Source organism: Rhinolophus ferrumequinum, chromosome 10 (genome assembly GCF_004115265.2).
Source record: "Rhinolophus ferrumequinum isolate MPI-CBG mRhiFer1 chromosome 10, mRhiFer1_v1.p, whole genome shotgun sequence".
NCBI lineage: Eukaryota > Metazoa > Chordata > Mammalia > Chiroptera > Rhinolophidae > Rhinolophus > Rhinolophus ferrumequinum.
In genome coordinates, this window is record NC_046293.1 from 54,723,650 (window position 1) to 54,737,512 (window position 13,863).

The 13,863-nt window shown below is 32.9% G+C and overlaps 1 protein-coding gene across 1 annotated transcript; it reads left to right on the forward strand.

The window, feature by feature from the left end:
* The first annotated feature begins 1,185 nt into the window (after positions 1 to 1,185).
* Positions 1,186 to 2,124, forward strand: LOC117028910 (olfactory receptor 6C6-like). The gene has a single exon (XM_033117745.1). The coding sequence runs from the start codon at positions 1,186 to 1,188 to the stop codon at positions 2,122 to 2,124; it is 939 nt and encodes a 312-aa protein (XP_032973636.1).
* Positions 2,125 to 13,863: the final 11,739 nt, after the last annotated feature.

The following is a 13,863-nucleotide window of genomic DNA, read 5'->3' on the forward strand; positions in this document are numbered from 1 at the left end:
GTTATTTTCATCTGAGATATTTCCCCAAACACCTTTTTATTTAGAGCATCGCATTTTAATATAAAATTTATGGAGACAATGTTTATTTAAATATGAAAGAAAACACAGAAAATGTATCTTATCTTCCATAAAGGAGAATTCTAATTGAATTATCTGTAATATCTAGATCCTACGATTTTAATGAGTGAGAATGAAAATGGAAGATACCAGCAGATGTATATAATTTCCAGATTGCATACCTGTTTTGAATCCTTGTCCCGAAAGCATTGAAATTAAAGTTCATCTTGAATATTTTGAATATTTTATAACATTATAGAGGGAGATATTCATCATTTATTTTTAACTCTTGCTTCTACCATATTCCCATAGGGAGAAAATTGTATCAATATATCCTACCATGGTAAGTCACTTATAATTTGGAATAAATATCTAGATCATAAATGAAAGAAATTTTGCAAGGACAAGTCAGGTAATATCCACTGAATTTGAATTGTTATTTATATTTTTATGTAGGTTGAATAGTCAATACTTCCTGATAAAAAGCAACTGATTATGAGAAGACTAATGTATTTAAAACTGAAGAAAAGTAATACTTAGGTGAAATGAGATAAAGGAATAATGGAGAAGTACTACATTGGGACAAAATAACTAATGGTATATATTAGAGTATTTCAATCAGAGAGAAAATACATAACTTATTATTCCTATATGTTCCATATATTTAAAAAGCATTTTGATGAGCTAAGGATTTTAAAATAAATATTGCAAATTGACACTGGTGTAATTATATAGATGTTATACTTTTTCAATAATTTATGAAATGTACATAGAAAGTACACTTTGAGTAATATTCCTGTTTCTCCATGTAAAACATAGAAGCAGAATTCAGCTAATCTGGAAATAATCAGCTCAGATTTAAATTATATTTCAAGTTCAAATGGGGAAAAAGAATTTAGTAGTGTAAAGATAACTGTGGCTTCAATGGAACAATTAGAGACAGCTTAGGTTGATCTATGATATCATTTTATTAATAGGTATCATCTGTCTTGTCAAATTGGATCAATCTTTTAAACTTGTTTACATTTCTGAATATGTTTTTTCAATGTCTGTAGATTTTTAAAGTTCCTGTTATTTTCCCTTTTGGAGTTGTTTTCCTATGTCTATTTAATAGGACTCAAATCTGAAATGAAGAACAAGTCAAGAGAGATAGAGTTCATTCTCCTGGGACTGACTGATGACCCAGAACTGCAAATTGTGATTTTTATATTTCTCTTTCTAAACTATACGTTTAGCGTGATGGGGAACTTATCCATTATCCTCCTTACCTTGCTGGATCCCCGCCTCAAGACTCCTATGTATTTTTTCCTCCGAAATTTCTCCTTCTTGGAGGTGTCATTGACAACAATCTGTATTCCCAGATTCCTGACAACCATCGTGACTAAAAACAAAATTATTTCCTACAATGGGTGTGCATCTCAGTTATTCTTTTTCCTCTTATTGGGAGTTACAGAATTTTACCTTCTGGCTGCCATGTCTGTTGACCGCTATGTAGCCATCTGCAAACCCCTACGTTACCCGATCATTATGAACAACAAAGTGTGCTACCAACTTGTGCTCAGCTCATGGACTGCTGGCTTTCTGATTACCTTTCCACCACTGGTCTTGGGACTGAAACTGGAATTCTGTGCTTCCAAAGTCATTGATCACTTCATATGTGACACTTCCCCTCTGCTGCAGATTTCTTGCACAGACACTCACTTCCTAGAATCGGTTTCATTTGTCTCGGCTGTTGTAACACTCGTGGTCACATTGCTGTTAGTGATTCTTTCCTATGCTTATATTATCAAGACCATTCTAAAGATCCCCTCGGCTCAGAAAAGGACAAAGGCTTTTTCCACTTGTTCTTCTCATATGATTGTCATCTCCCTTACTTATGGTAGTTGTATCTTTATTTACATGAAGCCATCAGCAAAGGAAAGGGTGACTTTATCCAAAGGTATAGCTGTTATCTATACCTCGATTGCCCCTTTATTAAACCCTTTCATTTACACTCTAAGGAACCAGCAAGTGAAACAAGCCTTCAAGGATACACTCCGAAAGATTTTCTTTTTCTTCAAAAAATGAGGAAACATTTTTATATTAAAGTCTTGGAGAAAAAAGTAAATAAAAAATTTTATGCATTTTTTAAGTTTACTTAATCTGTTCTTCAATTAGTTAGCCTTCTCATAAAACTTTGACCCAAACTTTTTTTCCTTCCTACTTCTCCTTATGAGTAGCATTCCCTCTGTGCTATAGTAAGTGTCCTTTCTTCAAGTTATCAACACAAATATTAAATTTCATTTACTCTGTAAGACATAGTACTGACCTCAAAAAAACTATTTTAATTATATATTAATCACAAGACAATTTTATAGGCATAAGAATAACAACATGAACCACCCCTAGGGCTCAAGGAATTGCTTCAGAGATTACTAGCTAATATCACAAGCCCGACAATTCAGAGTGTAGACTTTTGAGCCAGTCAGCCAGGGTTTACATCCAGACATACATGTGAGCCTGAGCAAGTTTCCCAAATTCTTTGTTGGTAGTTTTCTCCAGTTGTAGAATAGATTAGAATAATAATAATTCTTATTTATAAGGTGTTTTTAAGAATGAAATAAGACGGTATATATTGATTCTAGATCTGCATCTGGCCCAGACAGACCTCTGAATAAATGTTAGCTGCCTTTGCGGTAAAAGATTTCCTCTGTTGAGACAGTATTCAACAAGACAAGAAAAAAAAAAAAGGTAGGCTTCAAATCATAAAAAGCTTGTATATCCTAACATGTACTAAGACTTTATCTGGTAAATCTACAGACTTGAAAATTTGGAGTGAATAAGAATCACCTACCTGATTAGCTTATTTAAATCAAAGTCCATATTCTCATCTGTAAAATATATATTCAATTTACTTGGAGTATAGTATAGAAACATGGACTGTAGGTGATTCTGAGGTAGGTGGTTCGTATGAGAGTTTTCTTTTTAATCTGAGATTCTATATGATCAGATGTTTATTTTAGAAAGATTGTTCTTTTAACTGTATTGAGAATGCATTTTTAGATGTGAGAGTCAGGAAGACAAGTTAGAGGGCTAATGTTTTAAACTGAATGAGTTATTTGAGAGTTAAATTGTGATATTGGCAATGAATTTGAAGCTCTGGAAGATGGATCCAGAACAAACTGAGGGGAACTGTTAACTGTTTGGATATCTGAGGTAAATGAAAGGAGCTTTTTTAAAAAACAAATATCAGTTGATTCTTCTTGGGACTTCCTCTCTGCTCACTCCTGCAGATACTCACTCAAATATTTAATGCCTTTTAAGAAAGAGGTAGTATTGATATCCTGTCAGATTTAAAAAACGACCTACGAAGAATTCACTAAAATATATAGAGTTTCGTATTGGATATAATATGCTATCAGAGAAATATGAGTAAAAAGTCATTAAGGTATTTGATGGCATAATGATTATCCATGTAGCCCTGGATAGAAATAATTTATTCAGATTTGTGTTTGGATTCAATTTATAACTCTTAAGCCTACATTGTTTTTCATCTGCTTTTCCATGGCAAATAGAAGGGAGTGAGTCCATGTTATTATATTCAAAGCCCTGAAAGCCTCCATCCACACAGTTTGCTTTCCAATAAGCTCTTAAAAAACTACCAGACCCTTATTAAATATGTGATTTGTAAATATTATTGTGCATTCTTTGGGTTGTATTTTCACAATTAAGTCAAATTTATCTATTTTGTCTTTTGTTGCTTGTGTTTTCCTGTCATATTTAAGAAACTATAGCCTAATCCAAAATTACAAATATTTATCCATAGGGTTTCTTCTAAGAATTTGGAGTTTCTGTGCTCATATTAAGGTCTTTGATTTCTTTTGAGTTGATTTTTGTATATGGTGTCAGGTAGAAATAAATGTTTTTATAGAACATTAGCATATCCGTGAGATGATTTTGAATTTCTGTTAACAGTATTACATTATTAGTAATTATAAAGTAATTATTACAGTTCTTGATAAATAATAATATCCAACCTCTTCCAATATTTTATGTCTTGCCTTTTACTGTACATGAAATTGCTCAGCAGGTATAGAGTTTGAGGAAAATGGATTGAAATATATCCCTAGAAAGTATGAACCTAAGTATAGACTCTTTGGACAATAAAATGAGAAGCAAAACATAAAATGGGTTACATTTTAGAAAACAAGACAAATAATATTTCCAAGAGAAAAAAAGTGTGCAAAATTGTGAATCTAAGACTGTTTTTTCCAATACTGTCATAGAAAAGAGTGATTCAATTTTGAGGAAAAAAAACCAGTTTTCTTTTGTATGTAGATATCTAGTTATCCCAACATGATTTGTTGGAAAAAAACTATTATTTCCCCATTGAATAATCTTGGCACCCTTGTTAAAAATAAATTGACCATAAATGTGTGGTTCTATTATTGGTCTCTCAGTTCTATTCTATTGATCTGTATGTTTATTATTATGCCAGTATCACACTGTTTTGATTACTGTGGCTTTATAGTAAGTTTTGAAATTGGAAAGTATAACTCTTTTTATTTGTTTGTTTCTCTTTTTCAGTATTGTTTTGGCTGCTCAAGGTCTTTTGCAATTCCATATACGTTTTAGGATTAGCTTGCCACTTATGCAAAAAGAGCAGTTGGAATTTTTATAAGAATTACATTGAACTTGTAGATCAACTTGGGAAGTATTGCCATCTTAAGTAACACTGTTAAGTCTACTGTCCATGAAACATGGATGTCTTTTTATTTATTTAGGTCTTCTTTAATGTCTTTTAAAAAAGTTTTCTTCATTTTTTTTGTACAAGTATTGTATTTCCTTGGTTAAATTTATGTAAAATAACTTTTATAACTGATAATCAAAGGACAGAAACTCAACAAAAAACAGGCAAATAATTTGAGTGGGTGTTTCTCCAAAGAAGATATACAATGGGCAAAAAAACACATGAAAAGATGCTCAAAATCAATGATTAGGTAAATACAAATCAAAAACCATAATGACATGCCACTTCAAACCACTAGGACAGCTTGTAATATATAATAACAAATGTTATTGATGATGTACAGAAATTAGAACCCTCTACTTCTAGGAATTGAAATCATATATTCACACAAAAACTTGTACAAAAAAATGTTTATAGAAGCATTGTGCATAATAGCCAAAAAGGGGAAATAACACAAATATTCTTCAAGTGATAAATGGATACACAACAAGTGGTATATCCATGCAATGGAACATTATTCAGCCATAAAAAGGAATGAAGTACCAATACATGCTACAGCATGGATGAACCTTGAAAACAACACTAATAAGGAAAGTTAGACGAAAAGTCATATACAATCACTTATTGTGTGATTCCATTTATATGAAATGCCCAGAATAGGCAGTCCATAGAGGCAGAAAGTAGATTAATGAATGTCTAAGGCTGGAGGGAGGGGAGATGGGGAAATGAGCTCTTTAATGGATATGGAGTTTCTTTTTAGAGTGATTAAAGGTATTCTGGAATTGTATAATGGTGATGCAAATATAATCATGCACCACATAACACCACTTACGTCAACGATTAACCACATATAGGACGGTGATCCCATAAGATTATAAGGGAGCTGAAAAATTCCTATTGCCTAGTGACCTTTTAGGTGTCAAAGCATTGTAGGGCAAAACATTACTTACTATTTGCCGTGATGCTGGTGTAAACTAACCTACTGCACTGCCAGTCATATAAAAGTATAGCACATAAAATTATATACACTACATCATGCTACATAATAATGATAAACAACTATATTGCTAGTTTATGTATTTAATACTTTTATTGTTATTTTAGAATGTACTATTTCTACTTATAAAAAAAGTTTGCTATTTCATCTTTTCATAGTGTCATTTGCGACAACATGGATGGATCTTGAGATTATTATGCTAAGCGAAATAAGTCAGACAGAAAAAGTCGAGAACCATATGATTTCACTGATACGTGATATACAGTGACACTGGAAAAAAACAGAAGACCAAGACAAACAAAGAAACAAAAATTGATAGACATACACAATAGTTTAGCGGTTACCAGAGGGGAAGAGGAAAGAAGGGTGGTAGATGAGGGTAAATGGGATCAAATATATGGTGATGGAGGAAGAACTGACTGGGTGGTGAACACACAATATGATATATAGATGATGTATTACAGAATTGTACACTTGAAACCTATGTAACTTTACTAACTATGGTCACCCCAATAAACTTTAATTAAAAAAAAATAGTTCGTTCAAAACAGTATGTCGTGTTATGCCAGCAGCAGCCTCATACATCTCTTATTTACCTTGTCTCTTCATTGCATCATTTTCTCATGTTGTTTTGTACAGTAACTTGTTGTACAGGTTTGTAGCCTAGGAGCAATAGGCTGTACCATTTAGCCTAGGTGTGTAGGAGGCTATCCCATCTAGGTTTGTGTAAGTGCACTCTATTATGTTCACACGACAAAATCACCTCAGGACACATTTCTCAGATTGTATTCCCATTGTCAAGTGGCACATGTATATTAAAAACCACTTAATTGTGGGTTTTTAAATGATTAAAATGGTGAATTTTATGTTACATGAGTTTTATCTGAAGTAAAACAAAAACACTGCCAAAGGGAAATATTTTTTACCTTCCTGTCTTCAGAAACTTTCTCTTTACTGTACTTTTCCCGAGAAAATACTTCAGGATATTGACATAAGAGGAAAAGTAGAAGGAGATGTGTGAAACAATTTCATTAAATTTTTCTTGCTTTGCTCAGGACCCCTTTTCAACCATAAATTGGCTTGTAATGTTCATCTTTTTTGTTCAGTGCCGTCTGCAACTCATCTCATTTTTGTCTTTTCTAATAGGAACCACTGGTCATTTTAACACTTGCAGTTATTTTCCTCACTGAGTGTTGCTGTGAATTAAGACATGGTATCTCTGCTCCTTCCTTGCTTGATAACCCAAAAGAAAAAAATTTTTTTTTCTTTTTGTAACAGAAATCAACAAAACAAAATCATAAGGAAGCCAAATATATTTTATACTATAGTGTATTTGTTAAGAGAACTGTTTCTGGAGTCATCCTTAATTTTTCAGTTAAAAATCCTGGTAATTCTGGAAAAATTCTTAAGCTCTCTGTGCCTCTTTTTTTTCCCATCTGTGTAATGGGAATGAGTGATAAATATTACCTACTTCATGGGGTTTTGCTCATGTAACTGAGAACAGTGCCTAGCACATGTAAATATAAGAATCTATTAATATAGAGAATATAAATGCAGTGATAATGCTCTTGGCACATTGCGAGTGGTTACTACAGGGAGAAATTCATGTTGTGATTTATCTATTTCAAAATTGATGCAGCTCTTAAAATTCCCTTTCTCATGAAAAAATAGCAGTTTGAAAATAAATTTTATATGATTATTCTCAATTTCTTCTCCATGATGCAATCATTCCCTATAACAGTTGTATGCATGGAAACATTAACTGTTACGTTTTTTCTTGAAAATAGTATTCAGAAGAGGATATTTGTGGAATATGATTTTCTATGGTTTCATTCTTATAAATACTTTTTCTTGTTTTAAGCCTGGAAGGACATCCTCAGTGAATAAATCCTTCCCCTACAGTCCAATTTATATATCTACATATAAAAGTAAAATTTTAATTATTTATTTATATTACTATAAAACTATGTGATCTATAAAATCATTGAGGTCATGGAATACACGATTTTTCTTGCATTCAACCCAGTGTACACTGGCAACCAGCAGTGAATATCTGCTACTTACAATTGATAATTAAGTAATGTATTATCAGATTAATAAAGTAATAAAAATTTGACATGACACTATATTTTTATCAAACCTTTCACCATTAACTAAAAAACTCTTAATATGGTCTAATGCCCAGTTCACATTAAAATTTCCTGCTTGTATCTAGTGTGTATATGTTTATAAATGTGTGTGTGTGCATGTAGATTGGTTATTGTCCTTTAGAATACTGAACTTTCTGAATTTGATTTATTGCTTTCTTTATATATAAATCTAAAGAATAGAATAAACAAACAAAACAGAAATAGACTCATAGATACACAGAACAAACTGATGATTGCTAGATGGGAGGGGGGTTAGGGGAATAGATGAGAAAGGTGAAGCGATTAGGAAGTACAAATTGGTAGTCAGAAAATAATCATGGAGATGTAAACTACAGTATGGGGGATATAGTCAATGATGCTATAAAAACTATGTGTGGAGTCAGGTGGGTGCTGGACTTATCAAGGTGTTCACTTCATGAATTTGTACATTCTGAGCCAATATGCTGTACACTGTACACCTGAAAGTAGTATAGAATAATATTGAATGTCAACTATAATTTAAATATATATATATATATATATATATATATATATATATATATATATATACGTGTGTGTATATATATATCATATATATATATATATAATATATATATATAGTCATGGGATGTAAGTACAGCATAGGGAATATAGTGAATGATATTAGTGAATGGTATTATAATAGCTATGTACAGTGTCAGATGGGTAGTACACTTGTTGGGGTTATCATTTTGTGAGGTGTTTGTTTGTTTATTCTATTCTTCAGATTTCACATGTAAGTGAGATCATATGGTATTTGTCTTTCTCAGTCTGACTTATTTCACTTAGCATAATATTCTCTAGGTCCACCCATGTTGTTGCAAATGGTAAGATTTCATTCTTTTTTATGGCAGAGTAATACTCCATTGTATAAATGTACCAAAATTTCTTTATCCAATCATCTATTGATGGACACTTCAGTTGTTTTTATATCTTGGCTATTGTGAATAGCGCTGTATAGTAAGGATAGGGGTGCATATATTTTTTCAAATTAGTGTTTTAGATTTCTTTGGATAAATACCCAGGAGTGGAATTGCTAGTCATAAAGTAGTTCTATTTTTAATTTTTTTAGAAACCTCCATCTTGTTTTTCACAGTGTCTCCACCAATTTGCAATCTGACCAACAGTGCACAAGGTTTCCCTTTTCTCCACATCCTTGTTTGTTGATTTATTGATGATAGCCATTCAGACAGGAGTCAGGTGGTATCTCATTGTGGTTTTTATTTGCATTTTTCTGATTATTAGTGATGTGGAGCGTCTTTTCACATGTCTATTGGCCACCTCTAAGTCTTCTTTGGAGAAATGTCTCTTCATGTCCTCGGCCCATTTTTTAATTGGGTTGTTTGTTTTTTTGGTGTTGAATTGTATGAGTATTCTATAAATTTGGGATTTTCCTTATCAGATGCACCATTGGCAAATATCTTCTCCCATTCGGTAGGATGTCTTTTTGTTGTGTTGATTATTTCCTTCGATGTGCAAAAACTTTTTAGTTTGAGGTAGTCCCCTTTGATTATTTTTTCTTTTGTTTCAGTTGCCTGATCGGTTGGAGAAATCTTACTTATGTAAATGAAAGCTATCTTTGGTAATAGCTTTCTTCCTAGTACAGGCCTTCTATCTAAATTATTTAAGGCAGTCGAGGAAGAAGTGAAAAGCTCTTTTTGAGTCTGTAGGGCGTTGATTGTCTTCAGCAACAAATAATCCACGTGCCAGAGGGGCACATTTTGTGGTGAGTTGCTCTGAACTCCATCGATACTATGAACATCTTTATGTCAAAAATTGACAATTTATATGAAATGTACAAAATCTTTATAAAACACAAACTACCGAAAGCTCTCAATAAGCAATATAAAACCTGAATAGCCCTGTATCTGTTAACGTAATTGATTTGTAGTTAAAAACCTTCCCACAGGAAAAAAATCTAGTCCTAGATAATTTCACTGGTTAATTCTACCAAATTTGTTTAAAATACCAATGATACACACAGTCTTTCCAAAAATTAAAGAGTAGGGAAACTTTCCAATTCACTGTTGAGCCAGCATGATACCAAAAATAGACAAAGACATTAAAAGAAAATACAACTATAGAATATATTCCTTATGAATATAGATATAGAAATTCATATGTATACATATCAAATACATATAAAATGTCTAATATTATATAAAAATGATAATACATCAGGACCAAATGGGGTTTATTTCAGTAATGCAGTGTTAGTTTAAAATATGGAAAAAAAATAACCATGTATTTCATTGTGTGAACACTATAAAAAATAATTTAGTCATAGATGTGTAATTTAATAAAATATAACATCCATTGCTGAAAAAAAACCTCTGAGTAGACTAGGTATAAAAGAGAACTACCTCAATTTAACGGAAGACATCTAATAATAACCCACATCTATATCATACTTAAGTTAAAAAACTGAATGCTTTTCCCATAAGATCAGGAGAAAACTAAGAATATTCACTCTCTTCACTTCTATTCAACATTATAGTAGAAGTTCTAGTCAATTCAATAAGTCCAAGAATGTAAATAAAAGGCATGTAAATGGGAAAGCAAGAAATAAAACTGATTTTATTCACTGACAACATGATCATTGAAGTATTCTATAAAATGAATTCCATTAAATGTTACTAGAATTAGTAAATGAGTTTAGAAAGTATGCAGGCTAAAACATCAATAGTAAAATTAATTATCTTTTAATATGCTATAAATTAAAATTAGAAATTAAAATTTTAATTTTAAAAATAATTTAATTTTAAATTAAAATATAACTTGAAATATTTAGGGATAAATATGACAAAATTCTTGCAAGATATACACACTGAAGACTACACAGCATCACTGAGAGGAATTGAGAAGACCTAAAAACTGTAGAAATAAAATGTGTTCATAAATATGGAGTGTTCAGACTCAATATTTTTCAGTTGTTAGTTCTCTGAAATTGATCTGTAGATTCAATGCAACCTCAATCAAAACAACTGAAGGCTTTTTATTTTGATAAAAATCAACAAGTTGAATAATGAATTCATATGGAAACACAAAAGACCCTGAATAGCTAAAGCAACTCTGAAAAATAAAAATAAAACTGGAGATATTACACCTCCTGATTTCCAACTACATTACAAAGAAATAGGAGTCAAAACATTACTGTACAGGCATAAAAACAGACACATAGATTAATGGTACAAAGTAGAGAGCCCTGAAATAAACCCACACATATATGGTCAATTAATTTATGAGATTAATTAAAGGAGCCAAGAACAGTCTCTTCAATAAAGAGTGTTGGGAATATGCAATGGAAAAAGGATAATTTTTTCAAAAAATAGTGTTGGGAAAACTGACTGCCATGTGCAAAAAAAATGAAACTTGACTCCTATATTACATCACCTACAAAAACTAACTCAAAATGGATTAAAATCTTAATCCATAAACTCAAACTCATACAAGAAAATAAAGGGAAAAAACAATCTTGGCAATGATGTTTTTGGATATGCCATGAAAAACACAAGCAACAAGAGCAAAAATCAACAAATCAATCTACATCAAACTAAAAAGCTTCTGAGCAGCAAAAGAAAGGTGACCTACAAAATGAGAAACAATATTTGTGAACCACATATTCGATAAGGAGTTAATATCCAAAGAACATATAAGTGTCATGTCCCGCGCGATGAGAGTTGTTGGGAGCGAGGAGGGTGGCACAGGGTTAAGAAAAGACAATAGTCATGAATAGAGTTTAAGCAGACCAAGGCACCCCTAATCTCAAGGACTGAAAGCCCCGAATCAGGTCTTGCATCAGCTTTTATTAGTTCTGTGGGGAAGTAAAGGAGATAAAGCTTGTCAATCTCAAGATCTGTGAATCCTATACATCATAATAGGAAACCGATTTAAGTCAATCACCCTTGCCTGCAGACAGCTGGACTGTAAGTCTTAACTTCCCCAAGGGACAAAACCTATATGTATATGAATAGATGGAGAGCACCTCATTGAATCACTTCCCTTGCAGGTTTTGGGAAGGAATGCAGCCACATAGGCTGAGGCTTTCCTTAGCCTGAGGAAGGTGGGGGGCTGTGCCCACCTCTCTGAACCCCGTAGGTTCTCCCATTGGTCCCCATGCGACTACATCTGGCTTGAGTTGTTCTTTCCGTGAGGGATCTTACTCGTCATTGACTGTCCAGTCATCTTTCTGGGACCAAACAAAGAGGCATAAGGTGCAAACACAAAAGCTTAGAAAAGTCCCTGAAAGGATCCGTCTTACAGACTCTCCTTTCTTTGGGGGCAGATAAAAGGAAACAAATGGTTAAGCTGATGCATGGTGACATATGAGGAACTCATACAACTCAATAGATAAAAATAAATCAATAAATAGTAAATAAATAAATAAATAAATAAACTGACTAAAAAGTGGGCAAATGACCTGACTAGACTTTCCCCAAAGGATGTATTCAAATGGCAAACAGCTATATGAAAAGATATTTAATATCAGTAATCATCAGGGGAATTCAAAATACAACAATGAGATGTCACCTCACACGTGTAAGAATGACTACCATGTCTGACAATTAAGTTCGTGAATTCATTCTAGAAAAAGTGCTACACTGCTAAATGTCACTATGGTCACCTTTGAAGTACTCCCCTTGGGAAGCTATGCACCATTGCCAGTGCCTAGTCTACACTTCAAAACAATTTTGGAACTCTTTTTCTGGAATAGACATCAGAGTTATCGTCATATTACCCATGATGTCTTAAATGTCATCAAAATGTCTTCCTTTCAATATTTTCTTTATCTTTGGGTAAAGAAAGAAGTCATTGGGGGCCAGATCAATTGAGTAGGGATGCTGTTCCAATACAGTTATTTGTTTACTGCCTAAAAATTCCCTCATAGACAGTGCTGTGTGAGCTGGTGCATTGTCGTGATGCAAGAGCTCCTTTGGGACCATTTTTGCACACACCTTTCTCATGCCAAGATTTTCAGTTAAGATTTTCCTAACTGTTTCTATATCGATGTTTACTTGGTCTGCTATCAAGTAAACAATCAGCCGATGATTTTGACGCACAATTTGACAAATTTTTGCAATATTTTCATCAGTTCTGCTAGTTACTGGCTGCCCTAACCTCTCTTCATCAATGACATGTTCTTTCCCCTCAGAAAAATGTTTAATCCATTTGCACAGTGCCATTTTCTTCATGGCATTATCGCCATAAACTTGGACTAACATGCCCCTGATTTCACTTCCACTCTTGCCAAGTTTAACAAGAAATTTAATGTTTGTTCATTGCTCTAAAACAAGCTCAGACGTTCTCGCGACGGCACACAAAAATACACAATAACAATAATGAATGCCATTCAGCAAGACACTGCCACACGTCGACATGAACACAGCTGTGAGACACTGATACACCAAGGTAATGAAACCTTACTGAGCTGTTTGTACAGTGCTGCCAATGTAAGCACAAGGTGTCAAGTTCACAAACTTAATTATCAGACCTCATATTATCAAAAAGACAAGAGATAATAAATGTTGGCAAAAATGTGGAGAAAGGGAACACTTGAACACCATTGGTGGAAATGTATATTGGTGCAACCACTACGCAAAACAGTCTGGAGATTCATCAAAAATTAAAAATGGAACCATCGTATGATCCGGCATTTCCGCTTCTGGGTATGTATCTGAAGAAAATAAAATCATTGTCTCAAAGAGTTATCTGTACCCCTAGTACTTAAAGAGAAATTTACCGCATTAAATGCTTATTTGGGGGAACCATTAAAATCATACTACATATATGTATGTATATATGTTTGTGCATCTCTGTATATACACAAGTGTATACTATTGAAATCAAAACAATATTTCCACTTTCGGAAAAAAAAAAAGAAATACACACTGAAGCACACTGTTATCAAACGG